Source organism: Mauremys mutica, chromosome 5 (assembly GCF_020497125.1).
Source record: "Mauremys mutica isolate MM-2020 ecotype Southern chromosome 5, ASM2049712v1, whole genome shotgun sequence".
Taxonomy (NCBI): Eukaryota; Metazoa; Chordata; order Testudines; family Geoemydidae; genus Mauremys; species Mauremys mutica.
Genome location: NC_059076.1, coordinates 13,459,629 through 13,486,490, shown reverse-complemented (window position 1 = coordinate 13,486,490; position 26,862 = coordinate 13,459,629). Strand labels below are relative to the sequence as shown.

Here is a 26,862-nt window from a genome sequence, read left to right as displayed (position 1 = left end):
TTGTGACGTGCAGAGAGCTACAAACGGACGTGTGTGGTTCAAACCCTGTTTCGAGCAGGGTCCCAGGGCATCTATTTTGCAAGTGACTTGTGAGTTATCTTCTGTAACCGACCCGCCCTGCTACCAAGCTCACTCCTCTCTGCTTTTATTAGGTCACATCTGCTTCACCCACTACTTCTTGAAGATGCTTTTCCCGTGTAAATTCCCAAAGGCGGAATGTCAGAGAATGATGCCGCACGGCACGGCACTGCACTAGTTCTGAGGAGCAAAATCCCCCACAAGCATGTTTGCAGCTGGCAGGTCCATAAAGGGGCAAGTTGCTTGTGTTGTGTTTAAAATTAAAATGGAAACATCCAAGTGGCTTAATTTGGGAACTGAGCACTAGATCGTATCAAAAATGGCAAAACCAAAAAATCAAGCAGCAGCCTTCCTGGGCATGCCCAGAGCCAGCAGATTGTGCCTGCTTCCTAGGGGCTGGCCTGTCAGTGACCCAGACTTTAAGATAGGGAGATCCTTGGAGAGGAAGACCATTAGGACATCATTCATGGGTTTGTGTCTCGCTCAGAAGGGCACACCTCTGTCACAGAGCTACTCTCCAGCTTTTAAACACACAACAGCCCCTTGTTGTGCCAGACCCCTAGGAGTCCCACGCTTTCTTTAGGGTAGGCCTCAAAACTTCTTAGACAGCTTCTAGGCTCCATCTTTCCTGTTGCTCACCATGAGATCTGCTCAGTGAGTCCCGCTGAGAGAGACTCCTTCCCCCCTTCAGGGATCATTGCATCTCAGCAAGCGGGGAAGGTCTCTGGCCTGATGCAGACAGGAGGTCAGACTAGATTAGTGGTTTTCAAACCATGGGTCACAACTTAGAACTGGGTCACTGAATGGAAGGGACTGGGTCGTGCCGGCTCTGGTCAGGACTGGGCCATTCAAAGTCCCATCAGAGGTGCTGTTGGCTAAGGCAGGCTAGTGCCTACCTGTTCCGACACCACGCTGCGCCTCGAACGCGGCCAGCAGCAGGTCTGACTTCTGACTTGGCTGGTTCCAGCCCATGGGAGCTGGGGGGAGGAGGCGGTGCCTGCAGGCGAGAGCTGCACAGAGCTGTTTGTGCACTTCAACCTAGGAGCCGGACCTGCTGCTGGCTGCTTCCGGGGTGCAGCACAGTCCACGGTGCCAGGACAGGCGGGAAGCCTGCCTTAGCACCCCCGCTGTGCCGCAGACCGGGAGCTGCCAGAGGTAAGTCCACCACCAAACCCCACACCCCAATCCCCTGCCCCAGCCCTGAGCCCCCCCAAACCTGGGGCCTCTTCCTCCACCCCAAACCCCTCATCCCTGGCCCCACCCCAGAGCCTGCACCACCACCCCAGAACCCCCTCCCACACCCTGAACCCCTCATCCCAGCCCCACCCCTGCACCCCAACCCTCTGCCCTAGCCCTGAGCCCCTCCCACACCCCAAACCCCTCATCCTCAGCTCCATTGGGTTGCAGGCATCAGAAATTTTCTTCAACTGGGTCACCAGAAAAAAAGTTTGAAAACCACTGGACTAGATGATCACAATGATCCCTTCTGGCCTTGGAATCTACGAAGCATTTGCAGTAACTCCGGCAGCCTGGATGGATTAGCCAGTTGGAACACCGCATCGGGATGTCCTTAGGTTAACACAGAGAAACAAAGGTACAGCCGTGCTCCTACAGGAACCATCTCTGTCCCTTTGTGTCTCAGTCCCAGGTGAGAGCTGCTATATCTATCCAAAGGCCACCCTTTGTTCTCCAGCTCAGGACCTTTGCTCTGCTTCCCTGCAGCCAGGTGGGGGGAAAACCACCTTCATCTTGGTTGGTTGCTAGGTGCAAATGTCCCAGCCATGGTATTCCCATTGTCTTTGCAGAGCCTTCATTGATAAGGGTCGTTTCAGCAGTGCTCTAACAATCCAGCCATTCATCCCATCTCTGAGGTGAGACACACACCTCATGTCTCCTGCTCTGCCCCACTGCAGCTGCTTAAACCTTCTGTACCCACTGGGTAGCAACTCCTGGTCAAGTAAGTCATGGCCAAGCGTATCCTTCATAACAATATTCCACTGCAGTACAGCAGCACCCTGCCCCATGCTTTGGCCTGAAGTTGAACTAGGCCTGGGGAAATATTTTGGATGGGATGCAAATTCTTCATTCATCCGTTTGTTCAGGGTAGCAATAATTGAGGTGGTCCCAGAAGTGTGTACACGCAATCCCAGGGATAACATGGAGCAGCGTTACTGGGGCCCAGTGCAGGCCCCACCCAGCAGTTACCTCCTAGGGAATGAAGCATTGAGTATGCTCGTTTACTCATCTCCCACTCGTGGTGTATGTTCAGTGTGATGTTCCTCCTCAATGTAATCCACACGTTCTCTGGCTACCTGCTACTGGAGGGAGTCCTCGGGGCTGTTGCCTTTTCCAGCTCTGATTTCAGAGATTCCCAGGGAGTAAGGCCAAAAGGAACCACTGTGATCATCTAGTCTGACCCACACTTTGCAGGCCACAGAATCTCACTCAGGGATTCCTGCATCCTACCCAGCAACTGGTGGTTGACTAGACTGTGTCTGTTAGAAGGAGACCTCCCCTCATCCCTCCCCAGACTGGATTTAAAGGTCCCACGTGATGGAGAATCCACCATGACCCTAGCTAAATTGTTCCAATGGTTAATTAATCTCACTGTTAAAAAATCTGCACCCTTTTCCTAGCATGAATGGGTCCCATCCTACCTGTTTGATTGCGGTGATTCATGCTTGGCAAGTGAGAGGCGAGCTTCTCAGGGATCCCCCAGACCACCCCAGCTGTGTGATCTCCAGCCATTGTATAGTCCCTTTGTGCAATGCCATAGGGTGGGTGCATGGTGCCATTGAAATATAAATGGGTGGTGCCAGCCCCAGGAGTTTGCACTGCCAGGGCCCCAGGGGGTGATGCCAGTTTGGCTGTTGATGCCAAAAAGGGAGTAGGATTAGGGTCTGAATTCCAGCACCATGTTCCGTGCGGCCCATACGAGGGGAAGCGGGAGAAGCAGGTGCTAACAGAAAGGAGGTACAAAGTGTCCCAGCAGAAGCACAGCTGGCTGGTCTGTGACCCTGGCAAGCCCACAGCCATGGGAACCCCTTGGTGCCAGAACCCATCAGGTAAAGGACAAGCTCCGCGTTCATGGGAAAAGCCAAGTTTCCAGGCCTGGGCTTTCTGGGAAGCCTGGACAGGGTGAACCCCCAGCTAGGGCTGAGCCATTGTCAGTGATGGCTCCGAAACATCCCAGGGTGCTGGTGGGTGGGAGCTAGTGCTGAGACCATGTGCTGGGGACAGGGGGCGTTCAGGGTTTTCCCCGCACCCAGCCCGGCTCCCCCTGCTCCTCTGACCCCCATGCCGCCCAACTTCCCCTGTCTGCCCTGCCCTGCCCCCCAGCCAGCCCTGCCCCGCCCCCCGCGGGGTTCGGGGGGAGCTGCCCGGAGCGCGTAGGGCGCACGGCCCGGGCACCCCTGGCCCAGCGGCGGCAGCCCAGGCTCCCCCGCCCCCCGTCCCTCCCCCGCGCCGCAGCTCCCTGCCGGGCCGGGCTGCCGGGGGCTCAGTGCAGCGCCGCCAGCTCCTCATGCTGCTGCCAGCGGCAGGGACCAGCCTCTCCGCAGCCGGCTCCGTGCGCCCCGGGACGGCACCATGAACAGCCTCCCCGCCGACAAGGAGAGCGGCGCGGCCGAGCCCGGCCTGCCCGAGGAGGAGGTACCTGCCGGGCGCGGGGCACAGGGGGAGTGGGACCCGGGGGGCGCAGCACGGGGAGCTTGGGGGGCGGAGGGGAAGCGGGGTCGGGGGAGCCGGGGGGAGCGGGGCAGGGGAGCGGTGCCCGGAGGGGAGCGGGACAGCGGGGAGCGGGGCGGCCCGGAGGGAACGGGGCAGGGGAGCCGGGGGGAGCGGGCTGAAGGGTAAGGGGGGGCCGGGGGCAGCGGGGTAGGGGAGACAGGGGGAGCCGGGCAGGAGGTTAAGGGGGAGCCGGGAGGAGCCGGGCTGGAGGGTAAGGGGGGCCGAGGGCAGCGGGGTAGGGGAGACAGGGAGAGCCGGGCAGGAGGTTAAGGGGGAGCCGGGCTGGAGGGTAAGGGGGGGCCGGGGGCAGCGGGGTAGGGGAGACAGGGGGGAGCTGGCAGGAGGGTAAGGGGGGCAGGGGAGCGGTGCCCGGAGGGGAAGGGGGAGCCGGGCGGCCCGGAGGGGAGCGGGGCAGAGGGGACAGGGGGAGCGGGGCAGGGGAGCGGTGTCCGGAGGGGAAGGGGGAGCGGGGCAGAGGGGACAGGGGGAGCGGGGCAGGGGAGCGGTGTCCGGAGGGGAAGGGGGAGCCGAGCGGCCCGGAGGGGAGCGGGGCAGAGGGGAAGGGGGGAGCGCGGGGCAGAGGGGCCGGGGCGGCCCGAGGGGAGCGGGACGGGGGGTGGGAAGTTCCCGAAGGGAGCGGCCGGGTCCCAGGACCCTGGAGTCCGATCCCGGTCTGTCCCGGGCCGCCCCGGGCTCCATGGCCGCCCCGCCCGGGACTGCAGCTCAGGTGTTCGCTCCGCGCCGCTGCGGGGACAGAGCCCGGCCCCAGAGACTCCTCCGGACCCCGGGCCGGGCCGGGCCGCCCGCACTCGCGGGGCCATGGAGCCCCCTGTCCCGTCGCTGCTGGGGGCTGGGTGCCCGGCTGAGCCCCCCGGCCCGGGCACGGCTGGGGGCTGGGTGCCTGGCCGGCGCTCCCCTGACCCTGCATGGCTGGGTGATCCCAGGGCAGCAGGGAGAGCAGCGGGGGCGGGAGGAGAGTTTATATGCACATTCCATAAAGTACCGTAGGGCAGGGGTGAGCCGGGCAGAGTCACTGTGCTGGTGAGCGTTGCCAGGGCAGTGCGGTTGCACAGGTCTGCAGGCAAGTCTCGAGTGCTGAGGCACAAGGCCAGGGTGGTTGTTTGCACTCCGGACAGGAGAGGCGAGGCGAGGCGAGGCATCTCACAAAGAACACCTGGCTCCTAGTGCTTGGACACTTTTCATGACTTTTAGTAACTCTCAGCTTCGTTTGTTTTAGTCTGTATGCTAAGAGAGAGACAGGTCAGACTCATGATGGGCCCCACCTCATTTTTAAGCCCAGCAAACCATCCCATCCGCTGGTACTGCTCCATTATTACGCTTTCCTCCTGCTCTCTAAAAACGGTCCTTTTTGGAACACGTACTATCAAAAGATAAGGGTTCCCCTGGGGATCAGACTGTTCTGCTGGTGTGAAAGCCACTTCTCCAGGGCAGGCTCTTGTGGCATCCACCTACCTTTCTGTCCAGTTAAGAAAGACATTTCATCTTTGCCGCTTGCATACCACAGACCCACAGAGGGAGTTGTGAGCAGGCAATCAGTAGCTCCCAGTCAACAGAGCAAGAGTCTGTGACTTCTTCACTTGGGGATGGCATAGTGCAGTGACCCAGAGAGATCTGTGTAGGGTGGGATTTCCTGGTGGCCAGTCAAATCTCGTCCGTCTCGCCACCATTTGGTAAATATCCTGTCTAGGTACAGTTCGTCTACAAATACAGTGAAAGGAGCGGAATGGTGTGTTTCTAGGCGTTTCAGATAATGAAGTAACTTTCCTGTCCGGCAAAGTGCTAGGTTTTCCTGAACAAGTGCCCATTAATGTGTCCACCCACATGGTGTGTGATATTTTATAGCACATAGGAGTTAGGGTGACCAGATGTCCTGATTTTATAGGCACAGTCCTGTTATTCGGGGCTTTATCTTATACAGGTGCCTATGACCCCGCCTGTGTCCCAATTTTTCACACTTTCTGGTCACCCTCATAGGAGTATAAATATTTGGAGTGGTTTAAATCTCAGGACCTGTCCTCCAGGGAGCAGCTGTGCGGGGCGGGCAGCTCTGGGCTGCCTGCGCTGAGTGGTACTTCCCCCAGCTCTGCAGGAGGGGGATCATAGAGAAGGTTTGCCAGTCTGGAGGGCTGCGGCTTTCTGCAAAGTACTGAAGTAGTTACTTTGTCATTGTGCTTGGGAGGGGGCCTGGTTGGGCTCACCCACTTAAAGGAAAATACCCAGGTTTCTTTTGGGACTGGCTCACTGAGTTAATGGCACAGATGTCTGTAAGCATGCATGTGCACACCCCTTCCCCACACATGCTGTTTGTGTGTCTCTGGTTCAGATACAATCTTAGCAAAATACTTACATATTAAAGTATCAGAGGGGTAGGCATGTTAGTCTGGATCTGTAAAAAGCGACAGAGAATCCTGTGGCACCTTATAGACTAACAGACGTATTGGAGCATGAGCTTTCGTGGGTGAATACCCACTTCGTCAGACGCACGATTAAGTGGGTATTCACCCAGGAAAGCTCATGCTCCAAGACGGCTGTTAGTCTATAAGGTGCCACGGGACTCTTTGTCGCTTTTTACATATTAAACTTAATCATATAATGTGGAGATTCTCAAACTGCTCCTAGACTGATGGAAGGTGAAATTCAGACCGTTTGTACGTCACTGGAAAGAGAATATTTTCTAGATGTGCAATAAGCTTTTGGGTTTTACCTGCGAGTGGAAGTCAGGATAATCTAGGTCAGGGGGTCTCAAACTTCATGGCACCGCACCCCCCTTCTGACAACAAAAATTACTGCATGACCCCAGGAGTGGGGACCGAAGCCTGAGCCCGCTCCAGCCTGGCTGCCCCGGGGAGGTGGGAGGGGGGCAAAACTCAAGCCCAAGGACTCAGCACCAGGTGTGGGGGCCTGTAACTTGAGCCCTGCCACCCAGGGCTGAAACCTGAGGGTTTTGGGCTTTGGCCCCGGGCCCCAGCAAGTCTAACGCCAGCCCTGGAGACCCCATTAAAATGGGGTCATGTCCCACTTTGGGGTTCCGAGCCACAGTTTGAGAACCGCTGATCTAGGTATTCTGAGTGTAATAACAGCCAAACATGAGCTCCTCCAAGCCTGTTGGCAGAGGGAGGACGTATCATGTCTCGGACAGATTAGTAGATTCCAAGGCCAGAAGGGGCCACTGTGATGATCTGGTCTGACCTTCTGCATAGCACAGGCCGGAGAACTGCCCAGAGCAGATCTTTGAGAAAAGCATTCCATCTTGGTTTGAAAATTGTCCATGATGGAGAATCCACCATGGCAAATTGTTCCAAAGGTTAAAACCCTTACCCTTAAAATGTAGGCTTAGTTTTCAGTCTGAATTTGTCTAGGTTCAGCTTCCAGCCATTGGCTCGTGTTGTTCCTTTCTCTGCTAGACAGAAGAGCCCGTTATCAAATATATCTCAGCTACTACCCCAGATCTGAATGAAGGCATCAGGTTGATGCAACACGATAATGGCAGCATTCTTAAACTATTTGTTTTTCAGTGGGTACCTGACTATCATCATTTATATTCAAATACAGTATATGCATCAAACTTGCCAACCCTTGGGAGGGTAATTTCAGACCTAAGCCTTTTCTGTGTTCAGCTGGATGTCACCACAGAATACAAACATCTGTTAAATGGACAAATTGCATTATTTCTGACACGGATTGTAAAAGTGGCTTGAAAGTGTACCCGGTACTAAACTACTTGCCCGCCCTTTGCACGGATAATAATTATTGATTTTTGTCCATAGAACCAGTACTCTTCCCAGGGGAGCGGGCAAGTGGACTGTTGTAGGGCTGTGACAAAGTACTTTTCTCTGGATTGCAACACTCCATTGTGTATCTTCTCAGCACAGAAGGCAGGTTGTAGCTATGCCTGGCTTTCATTGTATTTAAATGGGATATAGATTGCTTTTTACTCACTGAGAGCTTAACCCTGCTTCCAGTAAAGTCAACAAGCAAAACCCTGAGTAGGAGGCGGAGCAGGCCCAAAACTTTGGCCTCATGTCCAGCAGAAGACGGAGGGGGAAATCATTGTGTTTGGAAGGGTGCCGCTGTGCTATGGAGAGTGCAGATCACGTTGTGTAAAGAGCCCGTGACCGTTTGGCTGCACTGGTCCTTAGTGCACGTTACCAAGAGTGGAATGCTCCCGATGAATCGCTATAACTCCGATACTAACATGGCTTGGGGCAGGGGGAGTTACTAGTGGTGGATTCTCTTCTGACATGAAGGCTTGAGGTTTTGCTGCCGACAGCGAGGACAGCTAGTTGGGCCTTGCCAGCTAGTTAGCACCATAGGCTTCCTTCCTTTGGTCACAAAGCACTTTAGTCTGTGAAATTCAGCCGCAGTTCCAGGATCACCAGCTCCAAGCCTCCAGGGTTCAAGCCCCCCAGTTTCATTGGATTGTAAGACATAACAAATGTTGGGGTCTTTTCCTTTGCTGTCTGGTTTCTGAGCCTTCAGGTTGCAGCCATGTCACATTTTCAAGCTGTTCTCTCTAACTAGGATCTCTAACTAGGAGATCTAGAAACTTACTTTTACAATGAAAGGGAATCACCTGACTCCAGGAGCTGGGGCTTTAAAGAAAACACTAAATATCATGAGATGCAATAAAAAGGTGAAAGCCAGCATCAGTGTCCCTCACAGAGTAGATTTCAGTGAGCATCCCCCCAGATCTTTCTCCATCTGGGCCGTGGATGTGAATGGAGCAGCGCTGGTGAGAGGGTCACTCACTCCATCGGTGGGGTGGGCACATCAGATCTTGGCACAGTGAAGGGGGAGACATGGCAAATTTCCATAAAAATCAAAGCTTTGTTTTCCAGCATGGGTCACCCATGTTATCTCCCTCCCCCCATCACCCCACTCTGTGACACTCCCTCTATTCTGTGACTCTTCCTGCCCCGCCCCCAGTCTGTGACATCCCCTCTAGTATTAGCACAATCTTCTGCAGGGGCACAGCCTCCCTCTCATGGCATCTTTTCCCAGCACTCCCAATGGGCTGCTCGGGGAGCCAGGGGGATCATAAGCCGTGTGACTTGATTACCCAGCACCCTCCTAAAAGCCAGGCTCTGCCTTGGGAGATGTGGCTGTGAGAGGCACTGCCTGGTGCTGGCTGGAAGGGGCACGCGGGGTCGGCCCCATCAGTTTAGCCATCAATCAAGCAATCGCGAGTCAGAAACATGGTTTTGCCCATGGCCTTTGCCTGTCTCTTGACTTGTCTACACAGTGTTTTAACAAGCCCAGGGTAGCTAACGTGGTTCCACCCTGCTGGTGTGGATGTGGTTATACCGGCATAAAGGTACTTACAGCTAGCCCTGTATGGGAAGAGGAATGGTGGTATCAGTGGTACAGACACCTTCATATCAGTATAACTGCACCCACGCTAGGGGTGGTACCAGTAGAATGACCTGTACAAACCCCTCCCCAGCACAGCTATCCTAGGACAGCCATGGTGTCGATGTCTGCATGGGAGAGCCAGCCAGGACTGGCTGCATGGAGGAGGGCGCCTTTCAGCTCACCCAGCCCATGCCTGGCCGCTGTTTGTTTTTAAACACACAATGTGTGGCAGAGTCTGCCTGCCGACACACATGCGTGGCCTTTGTAGGGAAGAGACAGAGGTGGGTCCCTCTGACACGGCAGGGAACTTCCTTCCAGCCCGGGCCCATTTGGGGACAGCCAGAAGGGCGGTGGTTCTGCTGGGTGTGTGGAGGATGGTGGTGAGCACGCTGGGTTTCCCTCGGTTATTCTAGGCTCCAGGCTTGGAAATTGGCTGTCTGTACCTTTGAGGGCCAGGCACTGAGAGGCCTTTGTACTATATTTCAGCCTTGCTGGTATCACCCCACAACATAGACATCTCCCCTTTTGGGAGCCACCTGTATCTGTGCGCTAGCTTCCAGCACAGGCCTTGTTCTGGCCAGCATGGGGCTGGTTAGGCCAAACCCTTCCCTCAGCTGTTTTCATACCATGCAAACCAGCCGAGAATTAGTGGGTGCCACCACAGCTAGACTAAGGGCTAGAAGCAAACCCCTTCACTTCGCCAGACCCCCAAGGGCAGGGCTCTGAGCACCACACAGACAGGAACCCAGACCCTTTTCTTTGGCTTTGTATCCCGTGGAACTAGCCTGCTAACACGCTGCCTGAGCCCCAGGGAGCCTCGCGCTCAGGCTAGGGGGACTGGATTGCTGCATACGGCAAACCGCTCACAGCTGTGTTCTCTGTTACCATCCCGTGGGGTCACATCCAGGCAGCGTGTCCCAGACAGCACCTAAATCCCCATCTATGGAACCCGGCCCATCAGCCCTGTCCCTGCAACTGGATCCCTCCGCCCTCCTTCCCGTGCTCAGCTGAAAGGCCTTTGGTGGGAGTGAGGGCCAGGGTGGGCCCGAGTGATCAGCTGCAGGCAGGGGCTGCTCTAGGAATTTGGCCGCCCCAAGCACGCCGGTCCCGCGGCTCCGGGGAACCTCTTGCAGACGTGCCTGCGGAGGGTCCGCCGGTCCCGCGGCTCCGGTGGACCTCCCGCAGGCATGACTGCGGAAGGTCCGCCGGAGCTGCCTGCCGCCCTGCCGGCAAAATGCTGCCCCAAGCGCGCGCTTGGCGCGCTGGGGTCTGGAGCCGGCCCTGGCTGCAGGGCTGGCACACAAACTCCTGTATGATCCTCCAGCAGCCGCCTCGGGCCGGCGGGGTCAGCAGGGGCTCAGCAAGCCTCTCCCGGCCGGTGCCGTAACACGGGGATGTGTGGGGAGCGCTGCGAGAGGCCTTGCCTGACGAGTCTGTGCTAATAGCAAGGGACCGTGTTCGCTGAAGGGGGTGCTGGCTCTGTTTCCTACGCCTGAGTAGCACCTCGTGACACTGGCTCTTCGGCAGGCCCGTGTGTCTGAGGCTGAGATTGCGCATTGGTGGAGATCGCGGCCGGGTGGGAGGGAATGTGCCACTGAAAAGATCTTCTGGCTTTTGTAAATGAGAATGTCGAACTGTAGACTGAGAATGGCGTGTATCTCGGCAGATGCCTTATTTGGTAGTGGGGTGGCTTTGGAAAGCCCAGCACCTGCCTCCCCGCAGCCAGATCCTCAGACCCAAGTCTCTGATCCTTCGTGGGCAGGAGCTGGGAAGACTCCTGCGGGAATCTCGTCTCTGGTTTCTGTGTTCAGGGTGCGGAGCAGGCGGAGGAGAGCTCCTCTGGACGCAGGGACCGAAGGACAGACATTCTCGCTCTCCAGCCACTGCAGCCCCACTAACTGGCTTTGCACTAACGGTGGGCGCAGTGCTGGGCGGCACATGGCTCTTGATGAGCGGGGCTGTGGCTGAGGGGGGCTCGGACGCAGCACTTCCCAGGGAGCAGCCCTAGACTTGGCTCTGCTGATTTCCCATAAGTAAAGAGCGGGACCGGCCGCTGGGGAGCGGGAGGCAGCCCTGCTGAGAGGGAAGGTGCCATTTCTAGGGCCTGCTGCGTGCATTGATTTCCCCAGGTGCCTTCCCACGCGCTCTGCTGCCAGGAGCGAGTGCCCCTGTGCAGGGGAGCTGCTGGGCTGGCAGGTGGCTTAGGGTTGCCAACTTTCTACTCCCACAAAACCGAACACCCCTGTCCTGTCCCATCCCTCATTTGAGGCCCTGCCCATGCCCTGCCCGTGCTCAGTCCATCTCCCCTTCCTCCCGCCCCCATTGCTCGCTCTCCCCACCCTCACTCGCTTGCTCATTTTCACCGGGCTGGCTCGGGGGGTTGAGGTGCAGGAAGGGGTGCGGGTTTGGGGGTGGGGCCAGAAATGAGGAGTTATGGGTGCAGGAGGGGCTCTGGGCTGAGGCAGGGGGTTGGGATGCGGGAGGGGGTGAGGGCTCCAGCTAGGGGGGTTGGCTCTGGGGTGGGGCCAGGGATGAGGGGTTTGGGGTGCAAGAGAGGGCTCTGGGCTGGGGGGTGGAGCTGAGGGGTTCAGAGTATGGGAGATGGCTTTGGGCAGTGGCAGGGCATGGGGTGTTGGAGAAGGTACAGGCTGGGGGTGCAGGTTCTGGCATGGGCCAGAAATGAGGGGTTCGGAGTGTGGGAGGGGGCTCTGCACTGGGGCAGGGAGTTGGAGTGTGGGGTGTGGGCTCTGGGGTGGGTCTGGGGATGAGGGCCGTGGGGTGCAGGAGGCGGGAGGCCAGTGATCGTTGTTCAGGAATCCTGAGTCGGGAGGCAGCTGAAAATATTCCAGGATTTTCTGGCAATAATTCCTAGTGTCAATCTAATAACGTACGTCCACGGAGCCCATCCCTGTGCCAGCTGAGCCCCTCCCCAGCTCTACCCTTGCACCCTGGGAGGTAGGACAGGGCTGGGCCTGCCATTGTACACATGGGAACTGAGGCTGAGTGACTTGGCCAAGGTCGTGCAGGGAGTCTGTGGCAGAGCTGGAACTGAACGCAGGTCTATGAGTTCCCGGCTAGTGCCCCAACCACTGGGCTATCCTTCCCCTCTTAGAAACTATCTGGCTTTTAGGCTGTTTCACAAATAGCCAGTTTCTTTTACTGCTTAAGTGCCCTAGAGAATACTCAGAGGCATGAACTAACCCCGTGGTAATGCTGCCTCAGTTCTCTGCCCTTGTCCTTGCCCTGGGCTCCCACTTCACCTCCATAGTGATCTCCTGCCTCAGTGCTCGGCCTCTTGCTTTCTTGTGCTCATTTCCGTGTTCCAGCTCTCGTCCTTTACCCGCCACTTTTCTCCCCTGCTGCTGTTTGCCAGGGTCTCTGGGATTTCATGACAGGTCTTCTGTTTGTGTTATTCTGCAGTGCCGATGGGCTTCTCACTGAGCTGTTGCAGGCAGGGCCAGATGAAGGCCCAGACAATATAGACCCAAGCCTAGGGCTCCACCCCCTGGAGTCACAGGATTGCATGAGAATCTCAGCTTGCGTTGTAAAAGCAATGTGTGTCTAGCTCTCAGCGGAGACGAAAAGCTTTAAAATATGCTTGAGTCTGCATAGAGCCTGAGCCCATTGCTCTGAGGGGGGGAAGCTGCCTGGAGTGTAACTGATATAGTGACGCTGCCTGAGTCTGCAGAGAGCCTGAGCCCATCGCTCTGGGGAGCGGGGGAGCTGCGCCATGCGTTCGCAGGGGTGTTAATTCCAAGTCCCTCTGCTCTGGGGGACCTGCCAGCCAAGCAGGGGGCTCTGTGCTGTAGGGGGAGATGCCCCTCCCAAGCAGAGACACCCTGTTGGCGTAAGTCACCCCTGCCTCTCAGAAGGGGAGGGGAAGACCCTACTGTCCCTCCTGGCGGGGAGGAAGGGCCCTGTGCTGCTGGGCCTGCCTCTCTGGGAGGAGGGGACGCCCTGTTATGCTCCCCCCAGCTGGGCCTTTATCATGGTGAGCCTGTGGGTCTGGATGGCATCAGCAGAGCACTCAGCCCAGCCCAGGACGAAATCTCTCTTGCCCTTTTGCAGGACTCGGAAGGCTGCTCTTCATGTGGCCATGTCCCTTCCGCAGGCAGTGCCGCTAGAACAGTCAGCAAATGTCCCCCGCAGACGGCTGAACGACGGCCAGAGAGCCGGCGTGCAGGTGCCCTTGGGAGCAGGGCTGCATCCTGCATCGGGTCACACAGCTGTGCTTGTGGGAACCGGGGGAGCAACGCGGCAAAGCCCCAAGCCCTGCTGCCTACAGAAGCACTGCTCCCGCTCTCCTGCCCTGCCTCACCCTGGGACAGAAACCTTCCTCCTCCGGGCCACGTGGCTTTGAACTTGGTTCTAAACGCAGGTGAGCATCAGGCCCTGCGTGGCAGGGGTGAGTCCCGAGGCCGGCAACCAGGCATGCGGCAACACTCAGCTGCACATCCCAGTGGGGCCCCAGCGAGGACGGTCTTGTTTATGTCAGTGAATTTGTGGGTTTGCAACATGCTTAAACAGACCCTGGTAATCTAAACCAAAAGGAGAGCAGCTCCGTTAATGGAGAGAGTATTTATGTCAGGACTAATCCCCGGGGCTGGAATGTCCCCTGCTGGCGGAGAGCGCTGGGCGTACCACGTGGCTCTGCTGCCGTCGTCCTGCGCTGGGGACGTTACGCGTGTTTCGCTGTTGTGGTGAAATTCCACTTTCCTAAAGGACAGGCGCGTTTTACAGGTCAATTTCAGGAACGCGGTTCTGTGTCGTCGGGAGAGAAGCCTGCCAGCACTTTGGATCCAGCAGCTTTTGAGGTCTTTAATGATGTTCTTCTGTCTCTTCCTGTTGGCTCTTGCTCCATTGCCCCAGCTCCTCTCCCGCCGCCGCACACATTCACCCCTTGAAAGCCCTTTCCTTGAGGAATACTGTTCTGCTAGCGCTGGGGCTTGTCACGGCAGCCAGCACTAACCAGCCTGATGCTTAGAGGCACTTCTGAATCATCCGGTGCTCATTGAGACCAGATGTCAGTTTCACTTGCGTTGCCGGCTACTAGCAAAGACAGAGAATCCCACAGGCAGGTGAACTGTTGGGGCAGGACGTAGGTCCCAGATCTCACTATCAGGAACTGCTTCTTGATTTTCACTTACATTTTCCTTTTCTTATATTCATCCCAGCCTCTTGTGACCGATAGAAATCCACTGAGTGCAACGCGCCTCCCTCCTTATCAGACATACAGGCCAGATTTTCCCTCCCTTATGCCGCATTGATTTTCAAGGGACCACTCATGCAGTGGAGAGCTACTCAGTGTGAGGAAGGGTGGCCAGTCAGGGCTAATAAATTAACCTGAGGCTGGGCAGCTTCATATCATCAATCACTCAGAAATGGCCTTTCTGTAGGGAGCTAGATGAATCGGAGGGAGGAAAGATTATGCAGTGATTATGCAGCCCTTAGAATTGCAGAAACTTTTAATGATGCAACCTCTATTGTCACCCTTTGACAATATTACCAAATAATTTTTCCAAGGAAGCTTCAGCTTAATTCGCCATCAGCAGGACCTGTAGAGTAACAGGAAGCAAAATAATCCTGTTGCAAAATCGGTTTGATGTTGACAAATATGAATGTAGGCCTTATGACTGTGGGGCAATTCTGGTAAAATATTCCACTGCCGTCATTTTATTCTGTAACCAGGAGTCCAGTCTTCTGACTTGTCAGTGATTATTTTTGGGCAGTGGGCAGCCAACCTGTTAAACCATGAGTAGAAAATTAAAGTTTGCTCTGCTGAAGTGTGGCGACTCCAAGGCTTGGTTTAAGTATTAGTTTGGCATAGTTAATTAAGTGCCTTGCGAGTGACTCATACTCGCTGCCTTGCCAGTCACCTTTCACCCTTTCAAGTTAAAGTTTGCTTGGGAGCGTGTTGTACCCGCCAGGCAGCCTTGGCTGTATTTTATCTGTAAATCCGGGGTGTTTGGAGTCCTCTTGAGGTGACCGGGTTGCAGAATGTGACCCCAGCTGGGCTGGGCAAACAAGTTTATTGCATCCTAATGTCTCTGGAGCTGTCTGCAGGTGACAGATTGTTCCCAGTGTCAGGAAATGCAGGGGAGGAGACGCTTTCCAAGTGATGGGGTCAATCAGGTGTCAACTGCTATGGAAACCGCTGATCACAAGGGCCTTCTGGCTGCATTTGCCATGATCTGTTGTCATCACCATCTAGCTACATAGCATGTGCTGTGGGAACCCTGATGAGGGTGTGCATGGGGGGCCTGATTTCCCCACTGCGTGTGTCTCTTGTGTCCCACAGACTCCTGTGCACAGGGCTGGCAAATGCTTCCGTTCTGACGTGGTAGCATTTTTCACTGCCTTTGCACTCACACAAGGGTGTAAGTGACCAAACCAGGTGCAGAACAGGAGAGAACCAGCCTCTGCATGTGAAAGAAATAGGGAGGAATCTCATGTCTGAGGTCTATGTGTGTAAACTGCTCTCTGGGGTCACCTGGGAGCAGCCAGCCTTCCCCACCAGGCTGAGATCAATACAGAGAAATGAGGCAAAGCTGGGGACAGGGATAGAAACAAAGACATTGAATCTCAGTCATGTCAGGCCCTGCAGGGGCAAACACATGCAAACGTACAGTGCGGTGTAATGACGAGAGCTAGCGACACGCAGAAATTCTGTTCCATGGGAAAGTCCAACATTTTGAAATTGGTGTTTGTTCCAGATTGGAATGAAAACAAAACATTGTGGTGTTTCCCGTGGAATGAAAATTCGGGGGGGGGGGGGATTATTGTAGGTCATCGGAAACATGAAAAAAATCAAAATGTTTTGTTGCAGTTTTGAGTGTTTTTCTTATTTTATATTGCATTATAATTAATTACAGTAAAACAAACGTCAAAACGAGAAGTCATTTCTAAACAGAACATTGAAGATTCCCCCACTTTGCAGCCAGGGAATCTGTCCTGGGATCCATCCCTTGGTACAGACTGAATTCCCCAGCTGAGCTTTCACTGTTAAATCACTATCCCCCACGACTGTGACTCTGACCCAAGTGGAAACTTGGGAGGGTTGTTTCATGAGGACTCGCCTGTACTGAAGTTGCTCCAGTTTACCTGAAATTCATTGAAAAACTGGAGTTGTATTTCTGCCAAACCCTGTGCAGTCAGTTATAGGGGTTTGAACTTGTGTCAGTAAATGTCCAGCCCCCAGGTCTGATCCAGTCTGCCAGTGCCTCTGCTCCCATCCATCACTCCCGGCTGTCTCTCTTTCAGTTGCTCCAGAGCCCACGTCAGGGCCAGAGAAGGGGTGCCCAGGAAATCACTGAGAACAGCAGTGAAGAGCGTATGAAGCTCCTAGAGGAGTATAATGGGAGGGGTAAACAGGAGAGTAAATCCTGCCCCTCGGCCTCACTGAGAGCTGGCTGAAGGAGTTAGTGGACTGGTGGCAGCAAGGGGTGACTTTCAGAAGGTGCTTAGCTGAGGTGTCCCTCTCAAGTGGCTCCCAAAGTGCAGTTCTGTAAAGTGGCCCTGTGGAATTTCAGCCTGGAGACTCAGTGACCCTAGATCAAAGGTGCTCAGTTTACAAGGCAAAATGTACATGTTCTACCTCCCAGTGAGGCAGAATCTGTGCTCGGAGAGCCGGGCTGGGTTCTTTCTGGCTCTCACATCACCCCCAGCAGTCATGATCCTTTGGGCGCATTGCACCCGCCCTCAGTTATTTCCCTCCACCTTCGTAGGTGCAATCAGGGCAGAGTCTAGCCCAGCAGTGACGTAGTCAGCAATCCTGCGGCTGTGTGAGAACAGAATCCGTCTCCCTCTCTCCTCCAGGGCAGATTGGCAGAGGCCCTGGGGGTTTTTCACCTTCCAGAGAATATGAATGCAAATATTTTGTTGCTGCTGTTTGAACAGCTAGAACGTGCCAGGTGTAATGTAGTCTGCAGTCGGGCCCAGGATCGCTTTGGCTCAGCCAGAGAGGCAGCGTGATGACCTGTAGGCACAGCAGACTGGGGTAGCCAGGGGAGGAGTGAGATGTGGGGAGAAGTCTGGAGGATCTGGGTCAGGGCCCCAGTCCTGCACTGCAATCTACTAGCAAGGGGGTGGCACTAACCGATTGCATGGCACAACTGGGGCCTAACGGGTGAGTGCCAGCTGACTCTGTGCGAGCGCAGCATGGGAGTGGCGCGTTTGAAAGCAATATTCTGTTGGAGTGACCATAGTTTGCAAACTCAGCTTAAAACGTTTTGCCCTCCACCATTCGGGCTGGCCAAGCTCTGGTTAAAATGCGGTAGCCTGGCCTGGTTTAAAGCAGGGCTGGAGACTCCTCGTGGGTTGGACGAGGACAGGGCAGCGCAGGAGTTGAGATTGCCAGGCCTCATTTCAACCCACTGTCCCAAGTTTGCCCCCAGGCACTATACAATTTCACCTACGGCCAGAGAAGAGGCTCTGCCTGATTTTTGAATTGAATCAGAAAAATCAATTGAGTTTTAGGAAACTTAAGAATTTTCCATATTTCAAAATCTCAAATTGCCTTTTTGTGTCCCTATGTGTCACCTCTGAGCCACTGCACCAACTCCTGCCACTAGTTTGTAGCTAGAGGTCACTGCAGAGACAGCAGTGTGTGTGTGTGAGGGCCTCCCAGCGAGGCCGGGGATTCACAAATGGAAACACCACCCTTGGCCATACTTTGCTGGGGTGAATAATCCAGAGTCTTTGCTCGCCTCCTCTCCCTGCCAGTTACAATTCCTGATCGTTCATTTCTGTCCAGACACACTCAGAGGTGGTTTCATTTTCAGTCGTATAAGGGGTGAAGAATTTTTATTCAAGTTGGCAACTGGGCCGCCACCAGTATTAACTGCACCTTGAGGCAAACCCCACTGCATGTGGGCGACATGCAGATGTTCACTGGGCATGTAGCCAAAACACACACGGCTGCGTGATGCTTTCCCAGGGGCTCCAAACAGTACGTTTTACATATGGCAGGTATAACAGCGGCACACTCATTTGGCTGATGCCTGGGGTCCGAGGCCTGCAGCTGCCATGGTGTGTTTAGTCAGCTACACGGCATCGTCATAACCAAGCACACAAGCCCAGAGGCATCATCAGGCCGTTGGGTTTCTGTACTTTTCCTCCACCCTGTGATAAGCTTAAGACCCCAACGCCCTGTGCCTTCTCGTACATTTGCAATGAGAGCTGGTATTTGTGGTCATCGCTCCAACCCTGCTAAAGCGCTTCTCTTGCAGAGGGGTCCATGCAGGCGGCTCTAGCTCGACCACAAGTTATGGGCTGGGTGCAGGGATCACTGGGGAAGGTTGTTCTGCAGGAGGTCAGCCTAGATGGGCATAAAGGTCCCTTCTTGGAATCGATGAATCTGTGAAAAGCCAGCTTGGAGCAGAGCTAGTGTGGCCTGGTTTTTGATCCTGACAATTTTCTGCTCTTCCACTGTCACAGTAACAACGCAGCATCTGCTGTCGGTTCGAAATGCGGCGACAGGACGATCCACCCCTCTGGTTTCCTTGCATTAGGCCCCCTAGCAACCCCTTCTTCAGGCTCCTGAAAAGTAGCATGAACGGCAGAATTGCCCCCCAGTTTATGCCATTGCAAACCTGTGCTGTCAGCTCTGGTTTCTGTGGTCCTGCTTTGTTTCTGGGGCTCAGCCGCTGTCTGGGGAGGGAGCCGTGATTGGTCACTCTCTTCTCTGGCCTGCGAGTCATTCCCAGGGTAAATTAACACCACTCTGAGGAGGGGGCTGTCAGACTTGAGTCACTGATTTTATCAGGCTTTTAAAAAAAGTTTTATCTCTGGAGCTTTTTTCACTCCTTTCCTACAGACTGTGAGGCCCTGGAATGTTCTCTGCAGATAAGGCAAAACGATCCTAATTTCCATGTAAAATCTTTGTCTTTTTCAACGTTTAATGAAAACATCTGCACGGCTTGTGAAGAATTATTGTGGAGAAACTACATTTGTGTATCGTCTCCACCTCATTTTTATAGGTGCCAACTCCCCACCCTGAACATAGCAGCTTTACAGAGTGCTGTTTATGTAGGACCTACACTACTTGCTGTTTTAATCTCTGCAGGAGGGTGCTGTGTAACATAACAATAGAATAAAGCACACATTTCCTGTGGGCTGTCTGTAGATCTTACAGACAGTTTGTGGGCTAGAGGATCTGAGTGTTAGAAATAATGTTCTCCCTGACTTCTCCACTAACGCAGGGGCGGCTCCAGGCACCAGCACACCAAGCGTGTGCTTGGGGCGGCAAGCCACGGGGGGCGCTCTGCCGGTCGCCGTGAGGGCGGCAGGCAGGCTGCCTTCGGCGGCTTGCTTGCGGGGGGTCCGCTGGTCCCGCGGCTTCGGCGGACCTCCCGCAGGCGCAGGCTGCCTTCGGCGGCTTGCTTGCGGAGGGTCCGCTGGTCCCACGGCTTCTTGTGGGAGGTCCGCTGAAGCCGCAGGACCAGCGGACCCTCCGCAGGCAAGCCGCCGAAGGCAGCCTGTCTGCCGTGCTTGAGGCGGCAAAATGCCTAGAGCCGCCCCTGCATTAACGTAACATAATGCTACGCTCCAGGGGTTTGCTGTATTGTTGATACATGCCATGGCATCTACTGCCTTCACCAGGTGTCTTTTTATTACTGAAATCAAAACAAATATATAAACGCCAGGTCTAATTTTCACATTTCACTAACATCGCCAGTTAGGTCTGATTTCAACTGATTTCAATTGAAGACGCTTCAAACACAGGCCCCATCTGCCACGCCGGGCTCCCTCGCTGCAGTACAACGCAGGGATAGGTCGCCGCCACTCCGATCTGGTCGCATTTCCTAGCCACACCACCCAGCTTAAGCCCCTACTCCAGGGGAAGGAAGTGGAGAAGCAGGTCCATAAAGTTGCAGCCATTTCTGAGAAAATGTTTGTACCCCCGTCGGGATGTGGTTACTAATTGTGACGTTTCTTCAAGACTTTGTGGAAAGGTCGTTCATTTTAGTGGCATTAACAGGTGATTTGCTGCACATGGGCACGTACCTTACAGTTACCTCCTGCTGGATCTAGGGAACCTGGGCACATTCCAGGATTGTTTCTCAGGCTAGCCGCAGACTTTGAATGGCCCAGACGCATGCAGCGGTGTGAGTGAGATACAGTTCACTGACAGCTGTCGTCTCACTTCCAGCGCTGCTTCTCTGGGGCTGGTAGAGTGACCAGATATCAAGTGTGAAAAATCGGGATGGGGGTGGGGGGTAATAGGAACCCATATTAAAAAAAAAGCCCCAAATATCGGGGCTGTCCCTATAAAATCAGGACCTCTGGTCACTCTAGGGGCTCTTCCTCTTGTAGCTTCTTGATGGAGAGGATGAGATGGGGGTGGCCTTGTCTGCACGTTCTGTTAAACTCTCCTAATCTTCTGCACTGTGGAAGCCTGAGCAAAGCCGGACAAGCCCCAAATCTAACCTTCATGTCTGTGTGTCCAGGCTGTGGGGGCGTCTGCAGAAGGGAAATGTGGAGCTTTGATTAAATTAGGTCATAGAAATACCTGTCCCCTCCTGCCCCAAATGCTGATGATCTGATGGGCTCAGGAAAGAGGTACTTTTTGGTATAGACACCAGATAAGAGATCCTTTAAAGATCACTCTTAACCGGCACTCCCCCATCTCCCCTCCTTGACTAACACCGCAATATAATTTTATAGTTTAAAACTTGGCTGACCTGAATTTGAACTCTCAAAGAAAACAAGGCATTATTAAAGAGATGCCATGGCTTTCTGAAGTCTAATTTTAGAGGACTTCTCAGAACTTTTCTCTCTAACAAACTGTAGGTCAAAATTATAAAATCTATGTTGGGCTGCAGAGGATCTTAATTTCAGGATTTCTTTGGGTCTCTGGGATTCTTTCTTACCAGCCCCCGGATCTGATCCAGTCTGCCAGTGCCTCTGCTCCCATCCGTCACTCCCGGCTGTCTCTCTTTCAGTTGCTCCAGAGCCCACGTCAGGGCCAGAGAAGGGGTGCCCAGGAAATCACTGAGAACAGCAGTGAAGAGCGTATGAAGCTCCTAGAGGAGTATAATGGGAGGGATCAACAGGAGAGTAAATCCTGCCCCTCGGCCTCACTGAGAGCTGGCTGAAGGAGTTAGTGGACTGGTGGCAGCAAGGGGTGACTTTCAGAAGGTGCTTAGCTGAGGTGTCCCTCTCAAGTGGCTCCCAAAGTGCAGTTCTGTAAAGTGGCCCTGTGGAATTTCAGCCTGGAGACTCAGTGACCCTAGATCAAAGGTGCTCAGTTTACAAGGCAAAATGTACATGTTCTACCTCCCAGTGAGGCAGTATCTGTGCTCGGAGAGCCGGGCTGGGTTCTTTCTGGCTCTCACATCACCCCCAGCAGTCATGATCCTTTGGGCGCATTGCACCCGCCCTCAGTTATTTCCCTCCACGTTCGTAGGTGCAATCAGGGCAGAGTCTAGCCCAGCAGTGACGTAGTCAGCAATCCTGCGGCTGTGTGAGAACAGAATCCGTCTCTCTCTTTCCTGCAGGGCAGGTTGGCAGAGGCCCTGGGGGTTTTTCACCTTCCTCTGCAGCGTGGAGCACGGGTCACTTGCTGGAGGATTCTCTGCACCTTGAGGTCTTTAAACCACGATTTGAGGTCGTCAGTAGCCCAGGGGTTTGTTCCAGGAGTGGGTGGGTGAGATTCTGTGGCCTGAGTTGTGCAGGAGGTCGGACTAGATGATCATAATGGTCCCTTCTGAACTTAAAGTCTATGAGTCTATGATTCTTAGGATGATAGAGTTTTAATATTGGATCGGTTTTCAGTGAAAACCCATTCTGTTTTCTCCAGAGGAGAGAACCAAGCATCAGATTTTAACCAGTGAGTGTTAGAGAACAGTGGGATTTTCTGGGGGAATTTTGGTTATTTTTCTATGCCACTCCCTCGGCTATGGACCTGATTCTGCTTCGGGTACTCCATGAATAACAGAGTGAGGTTCTACGCCGCATGAGGAGGGCTGGTCGAGTCTGGCCCTAGAGCGCTAGCCGTCCATTGTGTTTTTGAGTAGCCGGAGCTGAAGGGTGTAAGACTGGAGAGGAGAAAGTGTGAGCAGAATGTCATTTTGGGGTGTCAGGTCCCAGCTCTATTTTTTCATATTGTTTTCAGTGTTGCTCATTTGTACATTTCACGATATGTGGTGATTTTCCTGAAGTCCTGGCTCCCGGAGTCCTGGGATTATGTGAAAAATCTCAGCTTCCATTTAAAAAAATGTAAGTTTCTAGCCCTTGTGGATGCAGAGAAAAGCTTGAAAATCTGACCCGAGCCTGACCTAAGCATTCAGGCACCAGAGAGAAAAGAAAAAGAAACCAAATGCATTATTTTCTTAAAAACATCTTCGATATTTTAGCCAATCCCCTAATTTTTTGAGGGCAGACTCAGGATTTTTGAGTGTCTGGGGTTGGCAATCCCAGCTTTGCAGCAAGGGGCTCCCTGGTAAATGTGATTTTAAAAGAAAACTCTGTCATGATAGAACATATTTTAGTCACTTTACATCATTGCAAAGAAGTCGAAATCACTAAAACGAAGCACCCAGGATGAGTGAATAAGTGCTGGTTTGTATTAGTAATTGATTTAAAAAATAAATAAATGAGAAATAGTGCTCTATCAAACAGGACACAGCTGGCTTGTCTCCTGGGTAGATGAGGAATGAAAGAATTCAGGGACAATTAGGAAGCGGGGGTGGGGTGTCACGATTCTTGTACATGATATGCTGCTTTTTAAATATTTGGGGTGAAAAAAATTGGTTTTTCTTTTGTAAATTCACCTGTTAACAACTGTCCAACTCCGATTTCTAATAGCGACCAAAGGGAGCTGAATGTTCTCAACCCCCATCTGCTTCCCGACACTGCGGCTCCTAGAGTGGGCCATGACTGGGGCTCCAGTAATTCTCCCAGGCAGCCCAGCCTTGGCCAGGTCACTGGAATGCACACGCCATTTCAAATGCCTGCTGGATTGTTTTATTCCACTCAGCTGGCGGCTCCCAATGCTGCCCGGGTGCTGTGACCCTTCACCCAGGGTGTAGTGTGAGGAGTGGACCTGGAGAAAGAGGGCTGGGGTTCAGGAGGACCCTGGTTAAGGGGTGGCACTGGGTCCTGGCATGCAAAGTCCAGTCTGCTGGCTCGCTTGCTGTGCAGCCCTAGCATGTATCCCTGGCCTCTCAGCACACTCGGGAAAGATCTCTCTCCTCAGTGGGCAGGGCATGGAGCCAGATGGGTGTGCTCGGACGCAGAAGCAGCCCTCCCACATGCCCCTTTGTGCAGATTATGGAACATCTGGAGAGGGCTGCTGCCCGCTAGTCCTCCATGGGCAGTGTCTTTGGAGGGGGCCTGGGCGCACTGAATCCGAATCCCCTCCACGACGGATACCAGTCTGCTATGGCGGAGATAGCTTTGCCCTGAACCAGACCGTCCGCTTTTCAGTCCCCGAGCCTGCATGCATAGTGCTCATTCCGACCTATACACGGGTCGTTAAAGCTCCTGCTTTGGACACAAACATGAACGTGCGTTCGGCGCTGGGGATCGGACGTGTGTCAATGCCGATGAAGCCGTGGCGGAGCGTTGGCTCTCATGGCAAGGGAATGAAAGTCAGGTTAAACTGCTCTGGAGCCACGTATCTGACCCTTGCAGACGAACATCCCACATAAATGCTGACAGAGACGCACTGGGATTGGCTCTTTCTCCTTTTATGGTGATTTTGACATCTCGCAGTACATTTCTGGCCCCAGGCCAGCGAGATTATAGATGAGATTGCAGCACGCCAGCCTCTCTGCGAGCTCGCCATCTTCCCTGCGGCTTTGTCCAGATGTCCCCTGATGAACTTCTGTAAAGATCTCTGCAGCCACCTATGTCTTGCTTGTCTGGACTTGCTGCTAAGCTCTGTCGACACTCTGGCCTGGCCTGCCTGCAGCAACTAGGGCACTCAGTGCTGTGGGAGGGGGAATCCTCCTTTGTTCTCAACGAGCGACCCCGGGTGTCCACACTTCTGACACCCAGCAGCTCTAGGTAGGTGCCAGCTGAGCTTTTTGGGCAGTTGGTGGCAGAATGTGGGGGCCGGGCCCTTCTGAAAATCTGGTCCAGAAACTCTCTGTTTAGCAGCCAGATGCCAGGACTGCGTTACCATACAGACACCCTTCTGCGGTAACAGAGGCAGTGCCATGCTGCCCGAGAGCCTGCAGGCTTTGGCATTGCCCTTTGTGGGTGTCAGAGAGCGGGACGTGGGCAGCCGTGCCTAGTGGTGGGAGCAGGAGTCAGTAGCCAGGAACTGGGGCAGAGGCCAGCTGCCAGAGCTGAAGTCAGAGGTGAGGAGTCAGAGTGAGGCAGGCCGCATCTGAGGCAGGGGCAGGAGCAATCGCAGCCAGGACTGCTGCTGCTGCCGCTGCTGGGCTTAAGAGCCAGTTTGCTGACTCTTCCCGCCAGTCAGGCGTTGCAGCTAATCAGGCCACCTGCTAAGGCCAGCGGCGCTTGTTGGGCTGTCCAGGGACTGGCTCTCCGTGACAGGCCAAGATAGCCTGGATCCCTCGTCTACAGAGCACAGAGGAATTTGGGCCTGGGGTGCCCAGTTGCCGCCCGTTTCTCACATCTCGTGGCTTTTGCAGTGTTTTAAAATGCTGCTCGTGATCTCGCAGCTCTCAGCTCCAGCTTTCGGGCCAAGCGGCAGTTGCTGGTGCCGTACTGTCTGACAGTCACCAGAGGGCACTCTGGGGAGCCTGAACATGTGGCTTCGGGGTGCAGTTTTCCATTGCCTCAAGCAGACACTGCTGCTTCCCCTGCCCGCTCTCCATGCTGCAGAGCCTGGGGGAAAAAGTGCTGGCAACTTGGCATCTTCTCACTAGGCTTGTGCCAGGGGGCATTTTCATAAAGCCCCAGCTCCTGGAGTCATGTGAGTACATTAGATTCTTAGCTTCCATTTAAAAATAGTAAGTTTCTGGCCCTCCTGGTGATGGATCAAAGCAGGAAAACTGAGGCTCCAGCACCAGATGGCAAAACCCCCAGAACTTCCCTGACTGTTTCCTAAAATCCCCTGGTGCTGGGAGGCCTGACTTTGCGCACACAGGGTTGGTGTTGCTGGGGATAAGCTGCGAACACAGAAGCTGGGGCATCTGGCCACCATCCCCATGGACAATGAAAAGGAGCTTCCCTGGGGTCTTTCTCCCTGCCTACTATCTCCCTGCTGACACAGCTGCCCTCTCGTCCCCACTGCCACTCAGCTCCCCAGCAGGGCCCACCAGCAGGGGAGAAAAGCCCTCATTGGCTCCTGGAGGGCATGGGACGATTTGTTTAATTGAAGACGTCAACAGTAGCTAGACAGTTCTGTATCTATTTGCTTCCTTGGCGTGAATAGACTGGTATTGACAAGAAGGCTAATAGCCTTGCTGGGTGATTTTATTGCAAGTCTTGTGATTTGGGGTGTGTCACGGAGTCCCTGGGCGATGCTCTGGAACTGCTCCCCACAAGCCAGTCAGGACTTTGGGGAGTCTCCTCTCCCTTGGCGCAGACTGTCTTCAGGGCAAGAAGCTCACACGGCTTCACCTTCCTGGGTCTCTCCTTGGAGCATTCAGCATATGCCCCTCCGTGCGCTTCCCACAGCATATGCCCCTCCGTGTGCCCAGGCGGGGTCCTGGGGAAGCCAGAGGGTCCTGCACCCTCACTTCGCAGTCAGTGACTCTCAGCTAGACAGTAAAACAGGTTTATTAGACGACAGGAACACGGTCTAAAACAGAGCTTGTAGGTACAGAGAACGGGACCCCTCAGTCAGGTCCATTCTGGGACCCAGCAAGCCAGACAACCTCGTCTGCCCTCACTTCCCATCCCCAGCCAGCTCCCAGCTGAAACCCCTTCCAGCCCCTCCTTTCTGGCCTTTGTCTCTTTCCCGGCCAGGAGGTCACCTGATCTCTTTGTTCACCACTAGCCATCCCCTTGCAGTGGGGGAAGGGCCCTGGCCATTTGTTGCTAGGAGACAGATTGTGAGCCATTTATGCACACTAGAGACTTTTAATGCATTGGGGAAACTGAGGCACCCACACAGTATTCAGAGGAAACATTAAGAACAGTCCCACTTCGTCACAGGGAGCATCTCTCAAACCCCAGCTGCCGGAGCCCTGGGATTTGGTAAGAATCTCAACTTTCATTTCAGAGAAAAATTTCTGCCAGGCCTTGTGAAAAAAGCTTGAAAACACAACTCAGGTGCTGCTTCCTAAACACTCAGAAGCCAGAAAGCAGCTACAAAGAATTTGTTATTTTTAAAAATCTCATGATTGGCTTAACAATCTCATGATTTTGGGGCCTGACGCCTGATTTTAAATGTTTGGGGCTCATTGTGCTGCATTCGGTGTTTTTACCCAGCCTCTGTATGTGCTTTATTTACGGTACAGCCACATCAAGTTTCAAGGGTGTTAAAACCATTTGTAGATTAGCAGGATAGAAAGGGACATCCGACACAAGGTGTAATATTCCCGAAAGGAGTCATTGCAACTCCTTCAGACTCCTGAACACAGACTCCACTGGCTTGCAACTTCAAAGAGAGTGAAATCTGTACCCTGAGCCTAAGTGGTGCAAATTCATTTGATAAACATGAATAACACTAAAGGGTTTTAAACTCTGCTTTAACTGAAAATCTCAACTGCCCGATACTGATGGAGCTGTTTAATGAGGCCTCCCCAATTATTCTGGAACGAC

The 26,862-nt window shown here is 54.1% G+C and overlaps 1 protein-coding gene across 9 annotated transcripts in view; it reads left to right on the top strand.

The window, feature by feature from the left end:
- Positions 1–3,462: 3,462 nt before the first annotated feature.
- The window catches only part of RBPMS (RNA binding protein, mRNA processing factor), a 144,337-nt gene continuing 120,937 nt past the window's right edge, over positions 3,463–26,862 (top strand). For 2 of the 9 annotated variants that reach the window (XM_045017840.1, XR_006579626.1), the window contains exon 1: positions 3,570–3,729. In XM_045017840.1, coding sequence (XP_044873775.1) covers positions 3,667–3,729 — 63 coding nt within the window. In that variant the 5' untranslated portion in view covers positions 3,570–3,666. Of the gene's footprint in view, positions 3,730–26,862 lie in introns of all 9 variants that reach the window. The other 7 variants (XR_006579629.1, XR_006579628.1, XM_045017842.1 and 4 more) reach the window with 7 other exon arrangements.